Here is a 23115-nt window from a genome sequence, read left to right as displayed (position 1 = left end):
CGTGCCACGACACGGGGCCGCCTGACTCTACCCATGAAGGACAATTTGCGGTCTTAATTCTTTACATCAACTACAAACACCAGCCACGGTTACAACTGTTCAAAACTACTCTCTCGACTAGTTCAGACCAAGGGGACTAAAGAGGTGAAACGTGGCCCCCGCAGCCTGGGAGCGCGTTCCTAAGCTTGGCTGGAGAATTCTACAAATATACACATAAATACATTAAGACGAGGATAAATAATCAGGGAAACGAAATGACTCGCTTCAAATAATAAATACAGATCGTTGAGTCCGTTGCAATCCTTACGGGACGGGAAGGAGCATATAAATTAAGGTCTCCGCCACTAAGCTAGACTCGGGCCAGACCCGGGGCTGTCCGGGCGCCGGTCCCTCTGCAGAGCGCGCCGCCGACGGATCTCGGACTTACCTTCGGGACACCTTTACCAGATTAGAGTCCCTCGGTCCGCAGTATATGGCACTGTCAGGGTTACAGAGGAGAATCCTTGCGGCTGATTTATGGCGAGTCACCCAAAGGAGGGCACGCCTGGAGGGGAGGCCCAGTCGCCTGCGTCTCGGCCGCTGTTGGCTCGAGACCCAGGAGGCGGCGACCGGGCCAGAGCGAGGGAGGGGGTCACCGAGTTGCCCCGCGGGCCCCGCCCGCCACCCCCGCAAAAGAGGTAATTGCGCCGCGAGTTCGGGCCGGTGGCGGCCGCTACAGATGCGTCAGTTTGGGGGCCTCGGGCAGGCGTCCCTGAGACGAATGGTGGGCCGAGAGATCTGTGTAGGTGGGATGAGGGTCGCACGGTCCATGGTGGTGGTTGCCAGGAATCTGCGCGGCGCAGCTGTAGTCCACGCTGGCCGAAGACGGGTGCGAGAGGTGGCCCAGGTTGAAGACGGGCCCGGACGCGGGCGCCATGGAGTCGACGAAGTTGCCACCCATGTACACCGGGCTGCCCTGCAGGTTGGCGCTGGCGAAGCCGCCGCCGTTGCTCGCCATGGGGTGGGGCTCGAACTCGGGCGCCGCGTAGCGCTTCTGCTGTGGCAGGCAGCTGCTGAGCGGCGCCGTGTAGGCGGCCAGGCCGTACATGTTGGGCTGCGATTTGGCGAAGGCGGGCGGCGAGGGCGCGTCGTAGGCCAGGCCGGGCACGGGCGGCAGCTGGCCGGAGTAGGCCACGTGGCCGGCGGCGCTGCCCAGCGGCGGGCTGCGCTCCGGGGACTGACCCGCGGGCGAGTGCAGGATGCCCTTGGCCTTCTGGTCCTTCTTGTACTTCATGCGCCGGTTCTGGAACCAGATCTTGATCTGGCGCTCGGTGAGGTTCAGCAGGTTGGCCATCTCCACGCGGCGTGGCCGGCACAAGTAGCGGTTGAAGTGGAATTCCTTCTCCAACTCCACCAGCTGTGCACTAGTGTATGCCGTGCGCACCCGCTTGGACGCCGGGCCCGGCGGGCTCTTATCCTCGCAGCTCTCTCCTGGGCAGGAAGGGAGAGAGAGGAGATGCTGAGCGGGAGAGGTGGGGGGCACCCAGGGCTCGAGCAGGGTGATTCTCTGTCTCCCTTCTCTTCCTCCATCCCAGCCCCCAGCCCTTAACGCTGGCTGGAGTGGGGGAGGGGCGTCTGAGAGGTGAGACTCCTAGTGGGACCTCACGGGCCCCTGTCCTACCTAGGAGTTGCACAGTTGCACCTGAACCCCCCCATCTGCCTTCTGAGGTCCGATTCACTCTGCCGCCCCCTCCCCTCCAGGCTAGTCCATCATCCTGTCCCTAAGGCTAAGGCTGTGGAGAAGTTTAATGAGAGACTAGTAGCAGCTGGTAAGGCCTAGCCCCCCCCACCCCCCATTAAAGAAGGGCCAGACTTCTTTGAGCACTCTTCCCAGCCTCTGCTGGGGGACGGGGGAGGAAAGCACCCTCCACACCCCCATACGCCCCCACCCACCTTGCTCTGGGGCTGGCTCCCGGGCAAAGCACCCCAGGAAGCACAGAATGAGGGTAGAGATCTTGGCACCTCACTCCAGCTCAGCTGCACGCAAGGGCTCTGCACCCCAACTCAGGGAAGTAATAAACCATAAAAATACTGCCCCAGAGTTTCAGGGGCTCCAAGGCCAGCCTGGGTGCCTTTTGAGTATTGCAGTGCTAGGAGCAGCATCCTCAACACTGGTTTCTACTACCCCTGCCACCTCTCAGCGGCTTGTCCGCTCCCTCCGTGATCCTACAAATGGATATCTCCTGGGAGGGAGGGGCCTGGGCTTGCAGCTGGGAGGGAGGGGCAGAAGAAGCTTGCATGTAGACTGGAAGGCACTTTCCCCCTAGGAGCAGCAGCCCCAGAGAGTTGCAGGCAAACCAGAGACTTGATAACAAGGTAGTTACATCTGAGGCCTCAAACTAGGCCTGGAAGCAAATTCATCTACTTGAAGATAAACTGCAACAAAGGACACAGGCCAGAAAATTTTAGGAACCAAGCATGCTGTGCAGAGAGGGGCAGCAGGCCTTAGAGCTCCTGGGCTTGCTTGCCCATCTTCTTCCACACACCCTGAAGGGACCCACAGAAGATTTCAGCTCCAGGGTCTCCCTTTTCAGGGAGAGAAACCCAAGGCTGCTCCAGTTTCAGAGCACATCGTCTCCCCCTAGGATATGCCCCTCCCCATTATGGATTTGCTGATGGGGAGAACTGGGCTGAGGTAGACCAAGCAGAGTCCTGCAGACTCTGGTTGGATTCAAGTGCATCACTCTGCGGCTTTGTGATCTTGGACAACTCTAACAGTTTACTTACCAGTAAAACGGGGATGTTATCATACACCTACCTTAAAGAGTTCTTTGGAAATTAAATTAGATAATGCCTGTAAAGCATTTAGCATGGTTGTTAACACGGAACCATGTTAGCACTCCACAGACTTTAGTTTTTATTAATTTAAGGGAGTGGCATTCGTGTGATATGGGCTACATAAAAGCCCAGGCTGGGAGAATAATAATACCTGTCTTCAAGTTTTGAAGAGCTGTTGGATGGAAGAAGGAGCTAAGTTACTATGACCAACAGCCCAAGAAAACAGATATTAGGTCAATATAAGAAAAAGCTATCTATCGGGGTGCCTCAGTGGCTCAGTCATTAAGCGTCTGCTTTCAGCTCATGATCCCAGCGTTCTGGGATCGAGCCCCCCATTGGGCTCCCTACTCAGTGGGAAGCTTGCTTCTCCCTCTCCCACTCCCCCTGCTTGTGTTCCCTCTCTTGCTGCCTCTCTCTTGTCAAATAAATAAATAAATAAAATCTTTAAAAAAAAAAAGCTATCTATTAACAACTGTGGGACTTGTCTGGCAATGGCACCAGCAGCCTGGAATGGAGCACCCTGTCCCTGTAAGGGTGTGGTTCCAATCAGGGACACTAGAAAGAAAGGCCATTTCTGCATGAGTAAAGTGTGGGCCTATGGCCTTCAAAGCTGCACTTCTAGCCCTGAGTCTCTTGCTAGCTCTCTAGGTGAGCTAGCTTCTTGGGGTCATTCTAGGGGACTTAGCCCAGGATGAGCCTCCTCAGAGAGCTACCTGCAGTGGAACAGCTGTTCTTCTGCTTAGAGTTCTGTCGGGACTCTTTCATCCAGGGGAAGATCTGCTTGCTGATGGTGGCTGAGGAGCCCGAAGCATTGGGCCCACCCTTGGCCTTCTTGGCAGGCACTCCACCTCCAGGATTGGTGGGCGAGGATGGGGGCAGGGTTGGTGGTGGAGGAGGGGGTTGTGGTGGCTGCTGCTCTGAGTTCAGGCCAGGAGGCTGGCTGCCACCGCCCCCAGCCTGGCTGCTCCCAGTGCCAGGCCGCATACAGCTGCCATTGAGTTCATTTCCTTTGTGGGCTGGGGCTCTCAGAGGTGCCGAACTCTGGATGGAACAGGCGGAGCCTGGGTAATCAGTGTCCAGGGAGTTGGCAGCAGCAGGGGGTGGGTAAGGCTGATGGGGGGTGCTGTAGCCATAAGTGTCGGTGGCTTTGCTGTAGCCATAGCCTCCAAAGAGTCCTGGGTTTTCATAGTAAGCAGCCTTCTGCATCGTACACTCAGGAAGTTCCAGGGCCTGCTGACCCGGCTCAAATAACATTGACCACCACTGTCTCTTTCACCTCCACCTCCGAGGTCTGCCGAACCCTGAGAGGGCTGGGATAGCCCCAGGCTCCAGGTGACCTGTGGAGAAGAAAAGTGAAAGGCCCCAGAGGGACTGTAACTGACAAGACAGTCAATATAGAAGGACTAGCTAGCCCGTGCTCTCCGCTGCCCGCTCACTTCCTAGGGGGAGGATTTGAGTTTTTATGAAGTTCAACTTATTTGAACCTTTGAAAAAGTCAGAAGGAATTTCTCATAAACATGAGAAAAGACCTTTCCTTCTCTTGAGCTCAACTCCTTCCAAGAGAAGGGGCTTCCTCCCCACCTAGACACCATCTTCTTTCTTCAAGATTGTCAATTTAGCTTTTGAAATGGCATAGAAAAGCACTTATGACCTCATACATTTTAATGGCTGATTCTCCCACTGGACTGTGAGCTCCTTGAGGGCAAGGACTGTGTCTTACTCATCCCTATACTCCTAACGCCCAGTCCAGTGCCCTGCCTGTAGTAAGTGCAGTACATGCTTGTTGAATGAGTGAATGGACGGATCAATCAGTCAATCTTTGGGACCCCCCAGGGTGTTGATGAAAAAAGAAAGCTCTATAATGCACTCAGAACAGCCAGAACTCTCAAAAAAAAGAAGGAAAAAAGTATCTCCCCCACCTGGTTTCAAAATCACAGCATCTTTCATGAAGACCAGATAGTCCACGTTCTGGTGACAGGGTGAGAATCCACTCAGTGAGCTCTGTGGGTCAGCACTGTAAAATGTACTAGAAGATAAAAACCAAGAACACTTAGACTCCCAAACTTATTCTGAGGTTAGAAAATGTTTCTTCTCTTTCATCTACATTTTTCTAGTCTTTACTTTGTCCTCCATTGCTTTTAAATGGGTACTAAAAAGGTTGAAGAGATTTAGAATTTGAAATGCATGTAGCATGGGTGAACATAGAATGCTTTATATTATAACTTTATCATTTTTATCCTTCATCTATTGTGTAAATATATATTATTATTATTGACCTCTGCTCTGGACAATCCATGGCACCCCCCCTCCTCTCACTGCACAACCAATGAGAGAATTTCTCATGCCATGATGAATGGACCCAGAATTAGAAGAAGAAGAAAAAAAAAACTAAGAAAAATTCTATCCCTTTGTGTCGTCTGATTCTTGATGGGGGTTTCCCTTCTTACCCACTCCACCCCCTTCTCCTGAAAGGCTTCTAAGGAGTTAAAGTATAACTAATACCATTCAACCACTTTTGTCTGCTTGATAAAGAAAACTCATAGGTCAGCTCCCCACTCTTAATTCTTGATCTCCTCTTTCAGGCACCTTTCCTTCTCAAAACTCCCTGGGCTTCCATCATGGTCATCATGATGGACCACATTGTCTAGACAACTTATGTGGCCTAATGGATTTGACCACTAGGATCAAAACCACTCCTCCATTCACTCATTTCTCCTCCACTTTCACCAAAGGGGCCAATTTTTAAAATTCTTCATATTATCCTTTGTTTGGTAATACTGTTGCCCATTTTGTTTTAAAATATAAGTGAATCTGGCATTTATATTGATAAGACACAGGCCCTTTTCAATGGGATAACAGAATACTAGGATGTGTTTTAGGAATTGTTTCTATTATTGCTCTTACATGTATGCAGTTAAGATATCTACCTAGCAAAGCTGGTATTAATCTTTCTTTCATTCATTTTCTATATCATCCTCTGACCATTAAAGTTACTGAATATCAAATGGAAAGTTACATCCTCATCCTGTGATTAATATTTATGTGTTTGCCCCCAAGCCAAAGGACTGGGTACTCTGGGTTTACTTGTTTCTGGACTTTTCTGGGATCCTGGTTCCAGTCTTAATCCATGAGTGGGCCCTCTGGATGTCAAAATGGTCACATCTGACACTCAGCGTACCCGAACTCACTGCTACTTCCATCATTTCATTTACAACCGTGGAAGCAAAATCACCCCCCCTTGCCTCCCAGGTTGACCAAGTTTATCTCAATAGGTGGACAAATCACATTAAAATAGCTTCTTTAGGAACCGACCAGGTCTTTGGAACAGATGGTTTTACATATGTATTTGTCCTATGGCATATTCCTGGAAGAAGCTCCGTGTCCTGGGCCTCAAAAGTGTAAATACTTGGCAGCTTCATGAATAACCACAGCGACTGTTCTCTCCTGTCTGTTTTCATTGTCTTAAGGAATTTCAAGGCCCACTCAATGATGAGCCACCACCCCAATGTCCACTGCTCCAGAAGGGCCGTAGCCCTCCCCTCACCAGAAAAGACTTTGCAGTCTCCCCCCACATCCATATTATAATGCCGCAAAGAAACCAACTCTCCTAAAACAGAACCCGAGAATATTGTTACAAAACTGGTTTAAAAAAAAAAAAAAAAAAGCTTATTTCTTTCCAGAAATCCCTACTCCTTGTGAACTCTGCTTGAACCTAAAAAGCAGGAATGGGTCATAAATCACTTGGACAATGGTCAACTGTTCAGTGGCTCATCTTTTCGATCACCTCCCCCCCTTTTTTTAAAGGCTTTCTTTTTTCGCCCTTTGGTACCTCTGCTCATTTTTGCTACAGGACCCAAATGCCTTGGGGTGAAGACTAGCCCGTGTAGGGGGAGGGGCGGTCTTCGAAGTCCTCAGCTGCCCTTTTCTCTCATTCCTCCTCCCCTCAACCCCCGGGGCGCCGGCCGGGGCAGCCTCCCCAGAACCCCGCCGGCACAACCCCCGGCCCCTTCTAGGGTAGGGGCACTAAATGGGGTCTGGCTCGACCTTTCTCGCGGTCCCGGGAAGTTGCCCAACTCAGCCTGGAGGCCCAACCGCAGGCAGGGAATGCAGGGCCAAACGGTCCCCAGCCAGAAGGAAGGCGGCCTCAAAGTGACCACCGTCCGCCGCCTGGGCCGCGCTGGACCGCCGCACCCGCCGCGCCTCTGAAGCCGCCGAACCCTGATACTTGCTCACTGCACTTAATTCTGCCCAGGATCAATACCTAATATGATACCGAATAAATAAAAGGCGCTCACAGCGGCCAGGGGACGGGGTTATTAAGCAGCTGGAGCTCTCACGGTGCATATCAATGCACCTGTCATTGTGGTTTGTAACAAAATTTATGACTGCAAGCGCGGCGGCAGTAAACGCTTCAGTAAGGAATGAAAAGAAAAACACTTCCCAAGGCCCGGCACTTTTCAGAAGTGGAAAACAGGCTCCGCGTAGGAGGAAGAGCAGCAAAAGAATTCCCTACTCCGCACTTTTCCCGGCCCCGCGCCCCGCGAGCAGGGGGATTATATAAAGTGGCCAGTGCCCGCCTGTCGGAGCAGCTCTGCTGGGCGGCCAGACGCGGGACCGGACGCGCGCAGCCTCGCCGGTGGCCGAAGATCTGCTGCCCGCCGCTGCCTGGGACGCCGCAAGCTTGCTGGATGCGCGGACGCCGGCCCGGCGCTCGCTCGCCCGCCGGGGCCGTGAAAAAACCGAGGGGCTTGGGGAGGGAGGGAGAGAGGGAGGGGCGGCAGTCGCCGGGCTGCGACTTGCTAGGCAATTGTAGCAAATTATGGAGCGGTAGAGTCAGGGCAAGTTGAAAGAGAAGGGGGAGGCGATGGTCTGACGGTGGTTTCTGTCGCCTTAGCTCCTCTCCCTGTTTTTTTCCTAAACCAGGGCCTCGGAAGCCCACAAATCTCTTTTTGGCCGACAAGACTCTTGCTGGGCATTCCTGTTAATTCGCTGGAACATAGCAACGGTTCTTGCCCCTGTTGGCTTTGCTACTCCGGGATTCCGAAACCACTCCTTTTCGGGTTTGCTCCGTAGGGATATGTTTGCTGCAGAGCTGGGATAGCTTTCTGCCCGAGTTCTCTCGTTCTCTCAAGCCTGAGCCTCTTCTGCCCTATGGGAAGCCCTGGACGTGCCTTCTAAATCATTCTTATTTAGCCCAGATAACTCAATACGTAATACACCCTGCATTTAAGGCACTGGGCTCACCCCATTAAAGCGCCATAAATTTGAAGGCCGATGATCGGTTATCATGTAACGGGCAGCAGTTCACACTGAGGTGATCCACTTCAAAGCCGCCCTTTGTTTTATGTCTTGATGTATGAATCCTGAGATGGCTACCTTGAGTTGTAGGACAGATGGAAATGTAGTGGAAATTATTTTTTTTAATCACACTACTCACCACAACTGTGTGTGTGTGTGTCTGTGTGTGTCTGTGTGGGTGTGTGTGTTCTCAAATTTTGTCGGTAACTCTTTTTAGGTTCTTCGGGTTCCTTTTGATATTCTGTTGAGGCAGATCTGGAACAAAATAGAAAACTCTCAGTGGCAACCGATTCTTTCTTACGCACACATGTTGAGGGGCTTTACCCCTTTACCCCTTTTAAGGGTGTCATAATCAATGTGACTATTGTCACATACGCTGCCCGAAGTCATTCCAGGCGCCTTCTCCCTGGCAGAAAGAAGACTTGGTTGGCTTCTAGGGAGTGAGTGGGCTTTAACACAAAATCTTTGGTGGGTGGGGAAAGGAACAGCTCCAACCTGAGGAAAATGCCAGACCCTCAGGCAGGGGGTGGGCCAAGAGGGTCAAAGGCACAAGGGGAATTAGATCTCTCCTCCAGCTTCAACCAAGCTCTAAGTGCTCCAGGTGCCCTAATCCCCCAGGCCGAGCCCACCCTCCTAGGAGCAAAAGAGGACTGTGCAGAATTGGGGTGGGAGGAAGGCTACAGCACAGGGCACCAGAAAAAGAGGACGAATATATAGATGGGCCTGGGTAGGTCCGAGTCAATGGCTGTCCTACTCAGCCCCAGTGGGAAGGGAGCTGGGCGCTATTTCTTGGTTTGTACGTTGTATCTTGAATGGTTCCCCTGAATTTATTTTATTCCAGTAGGTACCCACCACACTCCTGGCCTGGGCTGCTCACCCACTCCTGGGTAGGGATTAGGCTGCAAACCACTGAAGAAACAAACATCCGTTCCACCCTTACCCAGAAACAGACCAAGCTGCCCACCACTGTGGGTGCCTAACGGGTGTCCATGCAGGTCAGGAGAAAGGAGAGACACAATCACCCCTCTTGCATCTGCCCTGTGCAATTTGTCGACTCAGTAGTTTGCAAACACTAAACCACGCAGGAGAAAGCCCCACACAAAGCATTCCGGTCCCATCTAAAGACCAGAGCACGCAGCCATAAGCCTTTGAAGTGACCTTTGGCTCGCACGGCAATAACTCACCCCTTAATGAACACCCAACGGAAGCGCCTCGGAGAGATCCCAGCCCGGTAGGGCTCCTAATATCGCGCCCGGGCTTCAGCTTCCCAGCCAGTCTCAGGCCCAGAGGGCCCAGCGGGCCCAGGCTGCCGGGCCGCCCCAGGGTTGCGCAGTGGGGGAACACTGTACGCAGGTCCTCGGACCGGCCGGCAAGCCCCGGAGCCACTTTAGATGATACATTCACGTGAACGGACATCAACTTTTGCCGCTTGACTGTTTTATTATTATTATTTTTTTAAAGAGGGTTCTTTAAAAGTAGGATCTTCCCTTCAGAAGAGAGCTAAATTGGGAGGCCACCAGGGCCAACCCTGCATGGCCTGTAGCTAGATTTTGTTTTCCCAGCCATGGAGGAACAGGGTAAGTGTGCTCCTGGGTGCTTGGGATGCCCTGTGCACCCCGTGCTCTGGTGCAGGAGGCTTGCGAAGGGAAAAAGAAAAAGGACCCCAGGGGGAACAAAGTTGGGCCACCCAGAGTCCCGACTGCCTTCTCCCGCATTCCCTGCTCAGCCCACCCACCATCCAGCACAGGCCCAACATCAGCCTCCTGCTTGCCCAGAATCGCAGGCTTAACCTGGCTGGCCCTGGGCCACCAGCTCAAGTACCCTTACCGCAGCCAGAAACTGGGGGAGCAGGAGGGAGCCCTATCTGCGAGCTGTCAACGAAGAGCTGGTCTGAGGCAGAGCCGGCCCTATACCCCAACCCCCACCAGCGTCCCGGGAAAAGTCTTTAGGATAGAGAGCCTTGGTGCGGATTATTGAAATTTTCGGGGAAGTTATAAGTGAGTGCTCCATGGGGCCAAATGAAATGCTGCTCGCAGTAATTGGATTCAGCTGACTAAGTTGGCAGGCGCGCTGCTCCAAGGCAGCAGGCGAAGAAAAATGTCCAGCGACTTTAAGTTCTGATGGAGCCAAGAGCAGGCGATTGACAAAACAACTTTACTGCTCTCCTTTGATGGTGATGCCCTTGGAAGTCGGTCCCTCTCTGGCTGGGGCCTGTCCCAAGCTAGGCTAAGGAACTGCTCCTTGCTTTCTGGGACCCTTCCCACAGAGGCTCAGTCTGGCCCGGCTGTGTGCATTCCCACGAGCCTGGAGCTGCTCACTTGGACTCATGGAGCTCCTTACTTGGGCTCTGGCCCCGGAAAAACCCAATGAATTGTCCTGTCCTCCTCCAGCCAGGAGCCAAAGGATCCAGTAAACAAAAGGATGCAAGGGATGCAGAAGCCAAAATAGGATTTAGCTTTCATCCTGGGTTCTTTGGGGAGAACTCAGGAGCCCTAAGTCTTTTCTCTGACACTATGGAAGTCAAAATCCAAATTAGTGAGGGGGCATGTGGAGGAGCCTCTCAAACTCTTCTGAGGAGTTTGGGGGTTCTCTTGAATTTGGGGGAGAAGCTTGAGTAGCACTTTAACCTCTAAAGGAAAAAATATTAAGCCAGCAGCAAGAGATAAAGGCGTCCGTATGTGGAGCTAGCTCCCAGAACAATGCAGGGAGCTGGCTGGTCACAGAGTTTATTTTAAATACATATAAATCAACCTGCCTGTGCCCAGCCAGGCAGCCCAAGACACGGAATTAATATGATGCTCCATCTTACTTTGGCAGTGACAGTGTAAAAAAAGTTTCTTTTTATTCATTTCATTTTCCAGCCCCTTCTCATAACTGCACATTTACCCCCAAAATACTTCCTCCAGCCCCCGACCCCCTCACCGTCCCTCTCCTCAAACTGCCACCTCCTCCCTCTCCAACCATGCCATCAGCCACCCCCCAAGCCTGGCAAGGTAGTGTGTCCTCCTAACCTTTGGGTAGGCGGGGAGCATCCCCACAAAGCGCACCTCCTTGCGATTAATCACCACCCTCGATGTATATGTAGAGGTGTATCTAGGTCTACGCGGACTGCCTCACCAATTGGCGATAATCAAGATCACAGATTACACAAAATAAATCATATTTAGTATCCTATTCAGGGCAGCAAGCAGCCCGGTGCCCAAAGATTTCCATTTTGTCATGCAATTGCTTACCTGGATCCCAATTTATCATAAACCTGGTGTCCTCGGCCTCAGAGTGGGCGCCAGTGGGGGGCAGAGCTAGCCTTCCCCCTTTGTCTGCAGACAACACTGTCCCAACCCTGGTCTTGCGCGCTCGCAGACGCGACCATATACCCGAGCACACGGAATTCCCGGTAGAACGGAACCAGGCTGAGGTTCAACTACCAATAAACGCAGGAGGAACGAGTTCGTAGTCCCCGAGCTGGCTTCGCCTGCGCTGCGCGCCCGTCGGTCCACCCGCCCGCCTGTCGGCTCCCAGGCCCAGAGCGGCGGCCACCCGCGCCCCCACCCACTCCTGGGTTCCTGCCCAGCCCTCCCAGACCCCCCAGAGCTCGGGGTTTGTTTTGCTTTCGGAATGTGGCCCTTTCTGGATTTGGAGAGAGCCCCGGAAACCCCCTCATAGTCGGGAAATACAGACGCTGCCCTCAAATGCGAGCATATTTGTTCACGTGACCCCGAGGGAAGATTGTACTGAGAGGCTGAAACTTTCACGCCATCCAGCCCCGGAGCGCAGCCAGGCCTGGGGGCTTGGAGGAGGGGCAGGAAGCGTGGAATCTGGGCCCATTCCCCGGAGCAGACATGGGTGGGCATGGAGCGGAAAGAAAGCCCCCATCTCGCAGCTCGGGACCAACCCAGCCCCAGCCTGGCCGCCGGCAGTGGGATGGGGGCGCTGAGACTCTCTCCCCCCACGACCTCTGACCCTGGCCCGGCCTTCCACCGGACTGGCCCACGGATTGGAAATTTTAGAGGCTGCCTCTCAGAGGCATCTCCGGAGGTAGCTGTGGAGCATGAGGCCCAGGGTTCCCTTAGCTCCCCGGCCGGCCGCCCCATCCCGATACCTCGCATCCGCACGCACCCAGGCAAGGCTCCGCCTAGGCGGACGCGCTGCTCTCCCCCTCCCTGGACGAGGCAATTAGTTGTGGCACAGCGCAGGCTCCGGCCCTAAGGTGGGTGACTCCAGCTCCCAGAACCGGCCGGTCACCCCGGGGAAACCCCACCCCCACTCCCACTCCCCCACCCTCACCACTGCTTGAGGCCTGGCTCGTTCCGCAGACGCAGCAGAGGAGCCGCCACTCCCGAGAGCCAGAAAAGGCGCCTAAGCAGCAGGCCAGACCGCTAGCGGTCTTCCCTCTCTGCGTCTGGCGCACTCCACTCGGGTCCTGCGCGGCCTGGAGCCGCCGAGGCGCCGAGCCGCTCTGTGCGGAGACCTGCGCGCCTCCGAACCTGGGCCCGGCCCACGGAATCCGCGGGCCAGGCGACTGCCAGGTCGCGGCTTCCCGCTTCCTGCGGCGCCTCCAAAAAGGCGAGGAGCCTGCGAAATCAGTCCTAGTCGGGCTTATCTGGGAGTCAAGGGAGCTTCTGTTTAGAAATATTACATCGGGACCTGTTCCCAGCACTCTCCAAGTGGTCGGGCGGAATTTACGGTAACAATTCTGCCTGTGAGAAAGAGTTAAGCTCTCGAACAGGGTGAGCGACCAGCCTCCAGGTCCTAGCCCGCCAAGAGCCCCCCTGGCCCTCTCCCGGCCCGACCTGCACCCCGGAATCCCGCACCATGCGGAAGTCTCCACCCCATCCCCGAAGTCTCGTTTTCATGGCCACTCTGCTTCTCAACGGTATCGCGCATGGAGCAGATGCCCTGTCGCCACTAGCAAGGTCTCTGACAGGCGAAGGCGAATGTGAATGGGCTTGGCGGCCCTAAAAGAGCCGGGGAGAAGGGAGTAAAGTCCTCCTCATCCCCACTTCAGAAGCACAGGAAGTCCCCGAGGACAGGTCACAGGCTCGAGCCCCCAGACCTGTCAGGGAGCTCTTCCTTTTGTTCACCTGGCCGGGCCTGGCTGGAGGCCCACTCGGGAAGCCTCTTGAGGCCGGACCGTAGGTGCCCCCAGTTCACCCCCACCCGGAGGATCCCGCCCCCTAGCCTCCCGCCAGGGGCCGAGCAACGGGCCCGCAGCAAGTGTTAATCTCCTGCCAAAGAGGGGGGCCGATTTGCGGGAATTTGTCTCCGGGAAAGGATCTAAGCCTTCTTCAATCGGAGCATATGTTCATAGAGCAATAAACCGGAAAGATTTACAGTCCTCGCCCGGCCCCCAACAGCCTCGCACCCTTTCAGGAATTACTTACGATGATTTATCACATCAACCAGGGCAATTGTCACACTGATAAAATAGCCCGGGCCGGTGCCCGCCAAGCCCAGGACTTGGGAGGCTGCTGGCTGCCGGGCTGCCGGTGGGGCTGGGGAGGCTTTTGTGGGTTCCTCTCTGGGCCTACCAGGGGATATTGAGGTGGGTTGGGGTGGGTGGGGTTGGGGTGGGAGGGGAGCCAATTCTCATTGAGAAAAACGCAAGCAGCTCAAAGAAAGCGCCCGGAATCTGCGTCGGAGTCACTTGCAAAGCACATAAACATTTGTCATCTCTGAATAATTGAATTAATGTATTATTGTTTGAATGTATAATTCATAGCAGAGGAAACTTTGTCTCTGTCCTGACTGGGAAATACACACACACCAAAAAAGGAATCAAAACATACACACAATCCCAAAACAACTACCAAACACAGCCAGCTCCAGCTAGCGGAAATCATCCTCAAAGCCAACGGGAGGGAAGGAGGCGAACGAATAAAGAGGCTTTCCTCCCCGGCACTGGCCCTGAGTTGCGAGCTGGAGGAGAATGCCCGCTGCTGCCCCAACCCAGATCCCCGGGCAAGCTGGGGGTGGGGTGGGGTGTGAGCAGAGTGGCTAGTGGGACCTCAGATCTCCTTGGAGGGTGGGAGAAAAAAGGCTGAAACGGGAGGCGACAGGACAGACAGACAGCCTTTGCACCTCGACCTGGCCTCTCCCGCATATCCCTGCCCCAGGCTTCCTTTCGCCCCAGGGTCTCCCACTCCGGCGGCAAGGACTTTATTTTAGATCTTCGTCCAAATTAAAAATACAAAAATAAACGGGAAGAAGGAGAAACTCCTGGCGGGGGTGACAGAAGCAGCAGAGCTTGGGTGGGAAAGGAGGGGAATGGGAGAAGAAACTCGGAAATCATTATCTGTAGGTTAAAACCTGCCTGGGGTAAAATTTCAACTCGATTTTATAGCCTTCTATTATGACGCAAAGAAAAATTTACGACCCTCGCTTGAAAGGAGGGCCAGGGCCTTTTCTCACCGGTTTAAGAATAGGCAGCAGATGCCGTGACAGCGACCATTGTTCCCGGTAGACACAGGCGACCGGGCAACCTCGGCCCGCGTGCGCCAGGCGCGTCCCCCAGCCGGGCGGGTTTTTTTTTTTTTTTCCACAACTCCTGTTGTTTCGGAGCAGCCCGCGCGCACCCTCGCCCCTCGCCCCCTCGCCCCTCGCCCCTCGCACACCCCCACATGCTCGCACACACCCTCTCTCTCGCTCACATACACACACTCGGCGGCTCTCAGTAATTTTTCATAAGTGCAAAGCTTTGCTGAACCAAAGGTCACTATCCAAGCCACTAACAACTTCTCGCCGGCGCGCGGTTCCAAATCAGGAAGCAAAGGGAACTATTTGTCAGCGGCCCTGACAGCTAAGTTCATTAAGGATTTAAATCTGAAGAAATAAAAGTCGCCAAAATATTTACCTGCTGGCTGCGCTCCCGCGCCCGCCACTGGGGGCTAAGGGTGGAGGGCTGGGGGTGCCGCGGGGCCCCCCTCGGCGGGTGATATTCTCGGGATCCCTGCACTTTCCAAGTCGGAGAGAGCCCTTTGCGTGGCAGATTAATGACGACTCCGTGTTTCTTAAGGGACTTGCTGAATTAATTATTTCGCCAATCACGTGGTCGGGACTTGTAGAAATCTATTCTTATCATCTTCCTCGCACTTTGAAAATTCTCCGGGTTATGAAAGGCCCTCCCCCCGGCTGCCGGCGAGCCCCGGCCGCCCAGCCAGGCGCGGGGGGCAGGGAGGGCTCCCCAACATGGCGGGCGGGCGGGCAGCGCCGTCTGCCGAGGGTCCCGATTTACTGTACTGTACTCAAGCGGGCTCGGCTATGGACTCGCTTCCTCCTCGTCCCTGCCCGTGATTCAATACACACAACGGTATTGATGTATTGGTGGGCACAGGAGGAACCATTAACCAGAAGACGGGCAGAGGACAATCATAAAATGTGTCTGAATATTTAAACTTCTGGCTGCACACTTATAAATACACATGTCCACGCGTCTGAGGCGAGCCCTTCCATATATTAAGGACACATGTCTGATTTTATGCATTCTGCTCATTTCCTGTCGCGAGCAAGCACCCCCCCCCAGCTATTTTGGGACTCCTGTCTTGGCCCACTCTTCAAGGCGAGGCAAAGACGAGAGAAAGCCCTCGCGAAAAAAATAGCGCACGCCACTTTTTATAGTGGGGAGTGTTTATTGTCGTCTGGTGAGCAGAGGGGGCTCCAGGGGAAGGAGGGGCAGGTGCTGGAGGCCCCAGTGGGGCTGAATAGCACAGGAAAAGTAGGGGTCCAACATAGGAGGCCAGAGGGGTCTGGTCCGAGTAGTCACTGGCCAGTCCCAGCTTGGCCCAGAACCCAGCACTCTTCCAGAGTTGGGGGTGGGGGGAGCATGCAGTGAAGTCTCTCACTCACCACAAAACAAAGAGAGACTGAAGGGGTCTGGGGCTAACTGGGGCCACACAGAGAGCCAACCTGGAGCCTCCTTTTAGCCTAGGAAGTTACTTATTTTCCTCCAAAAAATAATGCCCTGCAGCCTGAATCCAAGCTTAGGCTTTCCAATGCTCACAGAGTATGGTGGCCAAATTGGGAGTGTGTATGTGTGGGGGAGAGGTCAATGACAGATTTGCTAACCCTTACACAGTTTAACCTTACACAGTTTAACCTTCACATGTCAGGCATGATGCAGAAAATAATAAAATAAATTGCTTATATTGAATGTTAGCTTTTAGAAGACTTAATGAAGAATGCTTCTGTGGAGGCACCAAACAGGATGGAAGTTTCGCTACACCTTTTATTATTTCAAATATAGATCAACGAATTACATCAAAACTACAAGCAACAATTAGTATAAATAATACTTTAATCAGTGGCAGCAGAACATTGGTCAATTCTATTAAAAAAGCATCTTGTGTGAACAGACACCATGGGGCTGACTGACAATGTCATCTCCCAACAAAAGGCTGCAATGGACAAAGTGAGATGGGAGTCTGAGGAGCAATGTCCTCAGTAAACACTTCACTCCTCCCCAGTCACGACCCCAACACAGCTTAAAAAAAAAAAAACAACCACCACCAAAACAAACACTTCTGGCTCATATTTGGGGGAACAAACTGGAAACAAATAAAAGCAAATGGGCACCGTGCCTTTCCACATCTAGGTTTCTCCAGAGTACGTTCCCAGATGGAAACTCACTTCCTTCCCTGCCCTAGATGGTGTTGGTTGGGGGGAGGCACTGCTTCTTCCCTGCCCCACTCCTGTGGGCCCAAATGGACGCTGAGGTCCAATTGGGACCACAGGGTTGAGGGCTGCCCCCTGGGCCATCCAGGCTCCATTAACATTTCAAAAGACAATCCCCGGAAACTGAGGAGAACTGAAACTTATAAACAAAGAAGTTGTTTCTCTGATTAAGTTACTTTTCAAAGTAGTGGGGCTATGTTTGAGAAGGAGCTTGGGTTTTTCTTCATCAAAACATGCCTCTTGGCTTTCCTCTGGGGCATGGGTGAATGCAGCTATGCAGTTTTGGCATTTGGTCTGAAGCTGGGGTGAATAACCTGAACTTCTGGGAAGGGGAAAATCTATATAATAATCTTTATAATATATATGTAGTTGGGTGTTGTGAAAATATATACTTTTTCTCCTCCCACGTAGAAGGTTCAATATATTCACAGATTTGGGCTTTAAGAAAGAATCTTAGCAACTTTCCAACTTGCCTAACCATAGCGGCTCTTTTCAAATGCTACCTCCAAAGACTGCTCTCCATGTTAGAGGGGAAAAAAAGAAGAGAAGGGTAGTTAGAGTCCAAAAGGTTAAGGGTTTAGAGGTCAGTCCTCCCGGCTGAAATACAGCTAATCGAATAGAAAATTTGTCCTCTGGATGAACCTGATTCTGTAATTTAGCCGAACTTCAGTAAAATACCTTTTCAGCTTCTCAACGTGAGGGCGTCAGAAAAAAGACATCTTGACTATGTATGAACTCTTTGCTTTTTGTCATAGAAACAATGATGCGAATAATGCAGGAATATCCATCTTTAATATCCCGACGTGGCGATATTCAAGTATTGCCATGTGCAAGTCTGAGAGCCAGGCTCACCCCAAGGAGGAACAAAGAGCTGTCCCCAGGGTCTAATACAAAAGACCAAGGCTTGGAAGATACTTTAGAGAAGTGGAATTTCAGCCTAGGGCCTCCAGTGAATACCTGCTCTAAGCTTTCAGGAGACACCAAAGAACACGCACTTGCGTGCAGAAAAAATCTTTTTTCTCCCTCCACTTTAAATATATTTTAAAAAATTATCTCTGAACCTTCTAAAGTGTTCTGAAGCATTGAAAAAATAGCGCCAGTTCTGAATCTCTCTTTCAAGCTCATCCCTTCCCCCCCCCTTTTGTCACTTTTCCGTAGCTACAACCAGGGGTTTCTTTTTGGAGCCCGAGGCTCTGGGCTTTAAACTTCCAAAGTCTTGTTTCATTTGAGTATATGAACTCTGGCCATTACCTCTGACTCTTTCCCCCTTATCCTTAAGGGTCAGCATTTTAGAAAAATGAGCTTTGAACCCTTCTCAGGCAAGGCATAAGAAAAATGACTGAAGAACATCACTTCTGTTGTTTGAGAGTGACTGTTCTTAAACCACTACTCTTTAAGGCAAGGAAGAGGGCCTGAAACTTTTATACTTTTACAATTTCTGTTTCTAATTAATGTGTTGAGAAAAACTTCCTTACATTTGTTTAAAAAATGAAAACTTCAGGGGAAAAGAACCCTAAGACCAACTTTTGTGGACTTCTAGATTCAATTAGTTTTTTCTCTTTTTTAAAGCAAGATTTCCCCTACTTTCCCACTTTCTCCCCACTACAGACCCCCTCTCCCATAGAGGCCGTACACCAATTCCTATTAAAAAAAAAAAAACTGCTATATGGGTTATTTGGAATCCAGCATTTGGAATCCAGTTGGAACAGAAAATTCAGTCATTATCTAATGACCCAGAACACAGAGGTTTTGTTTTCTTTCCCCAGAAGGAAAAATGTTGGACCATTTGTTTCTTTCTTTTCCCTTTTCTTTAATCACCCAGAACTAGTTGTAAGCACAGTGCTGAAAAAAGCACATGTGGAAATATATTTTCAAGAACTCAACTTTGAGTGGACCCTTTGCTTCCCTCTAAAAGGGTTAAGGGCCCCCTACACACATATCTGGGGAGTGGGGAGGGGGTGGAGTTCAAAATGCCAGTTAGACCCAGAAGTTAGTCCACACATCTCTGGTTCTTCTCCCTGAAACTCAGCCCCTTTCACTGTCTTAAGATTTGTGGCATTAAGATGTCAGTTATTTCTGTACCCCATCCCCCAACAAATAAATATTTAAGCAAATATAATCTAAACATAAAATAACCCGTTTCCACTTTTCTTCTTAGACTCATTTCTTTGGGCATGGGGCCACTGGGAGCAAAATACTTTTTTCCACACTGGAAATTAGACAGATAACCCAGAAAGTTCAGAAATCCTGGCCCAGCTCTCCTGTTTCCACTGAAAGCACCTAGCACAGGGGTGGCCAACCTTCTGCCTCAACTCCCCCACATTATTAAACCACAAAGATCCCTGGAGGGGTGGGGTGGGGGAGGATGTTCAAATTCACGCTGGGATAAAGTATCCAACCTTCGTTTGCAAATTCAAAATCCAACAGCAGAGATTTTCATAAGTTTAATAACTCGCCAAGGTTTAGGTTCTCAGTAGCTCCTGCCATATGATAATGTACTTAGAGAATCCCGCCCCCCTCCCACCCCCATCCCACTCCAGGGAGGGGGCTGCCCTAGGGCAGGATGCTAACCTAGTCCGAGGGCGGCCTACGTGTCCTAGGTCCACCCCACAGTACCTTAGAGCCCAGGGAGGTGACAGCAAGCCCGGCCTGCCCCCGCAGCTTCGGCTCAGCCAGGAGCGCAGGGAGGAATGGGCCCAGGGTCCCCTCTTCTATAAGGTCGTCAGGTCCGTGTGGTGGTCCTTGGCCAGTGGCTGCAAATGCTGGCCCGGAGCAGCTGAGGAAGAGCAGGAGGAGGAAGAAGAGGAGGACGAGGATGAGGACCTGCCTTTGGTGTTGGGCAGCTTGTGGTCTTTTTTCCACTTCATCCTCCGGTTCTGGAACCAGATCTTGATCTGGCGCTCCGACAGACACAGGGTGTGAGCAATTTCAATCCGACGGCGCCGCGTCAGATACCTGTTAAAATGAAATTCCTTTTCCAGTTCTAGGACTTGCTGCCGGGTGTAGGCCGTCCGGGACCGCTTGGGCTCCCCGCCAGTGTAGTTGGGGTTCACTGCGAGACAAAAACAGACAGCACGGTCAGGTCAGCGCCCAGCCACTCGTTAGGCCCCTCGCCACTGCCGCTCACTTCCTGGCGTGCCCCGAGGCCCCGCGGCCCTCCCCGCACACTCCCCAGCCCGCTCCCTTCCTCCCTCCCACCCTCCCGTCCTCCCTGCCTTCACTCCCACCCACCCTCACACCCACCAACTCCCTCCCCCAGGCTCCCGGGAGGGGATCCCCAAATGTGGTCCCATCTCCCTGGCCCCGCCACGAGCTCCAGAATTCCCAAGCATTTGGAAATCCCCCTCTCCTCTACCAGGTTCCCTCCGCTCTGAAAATGGAGTCCTCCCCCACCCCACCCCCATCTCCACCCCCTTTTTCGCCCACAGCCAAGCAGCCAGCCACATGGTCCCGGCTTGCTCCCTCAGCTATAAAAATTTATGGAGAGAGTAATTGCGGCGCCCATTGAAGCCCCACACGCCCCCACCCACTCGCATCCCCTCCCAGGGGCCCAGGCCTCCAGGCTGGGGTGGGGACTGAGAGGTCGCTGGGCCGTGCCTTACCCGAATTCACGTGCACCTTCTTCATCCACGGGTAGACCACGGCGGGCTGCTTGAGTGCCGTCCCGGGGGGCGGCTGCTTGGGGCCGCCCGGCTGGCTGCAGGCCCGGGCGCTGGGCAGGGGCGCGGGCGGGGGCGCCGGGGGCGCGGGGCACGGCTCTCCTGGGGCTCCGTAGTGGCCGCCGGGGCCACTGGCTTCTTGCCCGTGACCCCGTGTGGGCAGCGCGGAGCCGGGCCCAGGGCCGCCGCCTCCGAAGGTCTGCTCACCGAAGTCGGGCCGTGGGTAGAGCCCCGGGGGCTGGAAGTCTGCACCCTGCACGCCACCGCTGTAGTAGTCGGCGCCCTGCTCGCCTAGGTAGCCGCCCTGCAAATATTCCTCGCACGGAGGGAACTTGGGGTCCACATACTTGGAGTTCACCATATACGAACTCATGGCCATTAATTTCAGAAGGTAGAAAATACTAATTTTTCTCGTGTTGTCTTTTTTTCTCCTTCCATAGGGCCCTCCTACTTGCTGTCAACTGAATAAAGTTGGCGGCCATGTGACCAGGCCAGCCAATAGCGAGGGAGCGAGTTTATCACCGGGTTGGTGAGCATCTCATAATTTTCACAAATTTAACTAAATAACATACGTGTAATCAAGTGACTCGCCATGGCACATTTGAGGGCACCCACCACATGTTTCTGTAGTTCTCTAATCCCCAGCACCCTCATTCCTGGCAGGTAATCCCAGCTTTTGTCTGCCACTGACTTTGTTAACCTCGAGTGCCCTCTCTGCTCACTCCCGCCTGAAAACAGCCCCCCAAAATGGGCACAGTTCAAGGGGGGAATGAGACCCCAAATCCGTCAGGCGGCAGAATACCAAAAGGCGGATGGGTGAGGCAGCCTCTGAGTTAGGCGGAGTACCCCAGGCGGGCAGGGCTCCCGCCCGCGGGAACGGGGACTCTGCCATACAAAGGCCGAGTCCTGGCTTTGTCTTCGTCAGGGTCACCCAAAAGTTACAACAATCTGGCTGGCCTGAATCAAATCAGGCAATGAGTAACTGCCAAGCTTTCTGCGAGTGCCCAGGCTGGAGTGTTTCTAGCCAAAGCCAGCCTTACAGGTATGGCAAGACTGCCTACCCGCACCACCCCCCCCCCAGCTCATGCAGCTGAGGGATGACCCTGGAAGGTGGTGATGGCACCCCCACCTCACCCAGATGGGCTCCAAAGGACCCTGCACTCCTTCTTCCCAACTGGCCTTTTCCCACATGGCACTCAATGACCAGTGAGCCCCCTCACTGGGCACCCTCTGACCTCACCTCAGACTCCTTCAGGGCAGAGTTGCGGCTGAGGCTACCTGGCCTTCCACCTTGCTCCCCAGTCCCCCAAAACCTAGCCCTTTGGCCCTGCATTCATGCAACCAATTAAGGGTTTACACAGGAGCCTCTGAGGGGCTTCTCCAGGCAAAGACTCCACGATGTCACCAGGCTCAGTCCATCTTCCTGGAGTCTAAGGTAATAAAACAGAAAGAAAACTGACCCGCGCCCGGCTGCCTCTGGCCTCTGCTTCCGACTATGGCTATTTCGGAGAAACGTGAAGTTTTTGCATCGACCATATATTCCCCTAGAATCGAATCTGTGACTATGTGGATACCACACAAATTCGGTTCTACAGGGTATATATAGACAACGTTACTAGCTCGGGGTTCCACCCAGAGTGGGTACCCAGGACCGCTGCCAGCCCCGGCCTCTTCCTCCGAGGCATCACCGGCCCGACGCAGCCACTCGCACTTTCAGAGAGGGTTCAGGTAGCTTGAAGAGCCTGGTGAAAATTTGCAGCAACGAGTTCCCCATCCTTGTACCAGGGCTGGAGTGACCGAACANAGAAAAGAAAAGAAAAGAAAAGAAAAGAAAAGAAAAGAAAAGAAAAGAAAAGAAAAGAAAAGAAAAGAAAAGAAAAGAAAAGAAAAGAAAAGAAAAGAAAAGAAAAGAAAAGAAAAGAAAAGAAAAGAAAAGAAAAGAAAAGAAAAGAAAAGAAAAGAAAAGAAAAGAAAAGAAAAGAAAAGAAAAGAAAAGAAAAAAATAATCCATCCCAGAAACGGCGGCTTTATTACCCCCCTCGCCAGATCAAAATAACACCCTCCCCCATCAAGTGGTATTTTCCTGAAAGGAGCAAATGCCCTCAGTGGCAGAAGAAAAGATGCAAGAGGGGAATATTCTCCACCCATTCTTTTTCCCAGTGCGGAGGCGAGCCAGGTTGGCTGACAAAGCTACTTCTCCCAGAAGTCTCACATTTACCTTCCTGGGCCCTGTGCCGAGCTGGCCTCTCCGTCCTGCTGCAGCAGACCCCGCGGAAGGCACTGCTTGCAGGCACCGAGCTGCCCTAGGCGAGGGTCTGCGTGCTAATGTGAAGGGCAGGGCGAGGGGTCATTCGAAATCATTTACAAACATATCACAAAGTTTCATTATTTTTGCTTTGCCGACAGCAGCACACAAGAGTACAAAAGTTCATGAATTGCACCCGCCCCAGCGCCTCAGCGCCGTCTAGGGCTCACGCCTCGGTTTGGGGCACGAAGAACACAGACACACTCAGGGCCCGGATGGATTTCAGGGGCAGAAGGATGCCCGGGCTCAAGAGGGGCTTTTGGATCTCTGACCATGGGCCAGAGGTGTTAAAAATTTTTTTGATTGTTTTGATTTTCTCCCTTATGATTCAAAAATTAGTTTCAGCCTTATCCTGGATGGGGGGATGGG

General features: G+C 52.8%; 2 protein-coding genes across 4 annotated transcripts in view; both read right to left on the bottom strand.

Moving 5' to 3' along the window:
* HOXD3 (homeobox D3) overlaps positions 1–23115 on the bottom strand; it is a 42140-nt gene that overhangs the window by 6276 nt on the left and 12749 nt on the right. Inside the window, exons 3-5 of the mRNA XM_034654777.1 lie at positions 4737–4843; positions 3531–4154; positions 428–1470 (exon numbers count right to left, since the gene is read on the bottom strand). Coding sequence (XP_034510668.1) covers positions 713–1470; positions 3531–4071 — 1299 coding nt within the window. The 5' untranslated portion in view covers positions 4072–4154; positions 4737–4843 and the 3' untranslated portion in view covers positions 428–712. The remainder of the gene's footprint in view (positions 1–427; positions 1471–3530; positions 4155–4736; positions 4844–23115) is intronic.
* The window catches only part of HOXD4 (homeobox D4), a 31145-nt gene continuing 12787 nt past the window's right edge, over positions 4758–23115 (bottom strand). The window contains exons 1-3 of one of the 3 annotated variants that reach the window (XR_004623504.1): positions 20385–21961; positions 19399–19834; positions 4758–4843 (exon numbers count right to left, since the gene is read on the bottom strand). Coding sequence is in view for 2 of the 3 variants with exons in the window: in XM_034654779.1 (XP_034510670.1) it covers positions 19494–19834; positions 20385–20820 (777 nt within the window). In the remaining variant the exon portion in view is untranslated. Of the gene's footprint in view, positions 4844–18533; positions 19835–20384; positions 21962–23115 lie in introns of those variants that run through there. The other 2 variants (XM_034654780.1, XM_034654779.1) reach the window with 2 other exon arrangements.

The sequence above is a fragment of the Ailuropoda melanoleuca genome, chromosome 2 (assembly GCF_002007445.2).
Source record: "Ailuropoda melanoleuca isolate Jingjing chromosome 2, ASM200744v2, whole genome shotgun sequence".
Classification (NCBI taxonomy): domain Eukaryota; kingdom Metazoa; phylum Chordata; class Mammalia; order Carnivora; family Ursidae; genus Ailuropoda; species Ailuropoda melanoleuca.
This window is presented reverse-complemented; position numbering and strand designations above follow the sequence as displayed.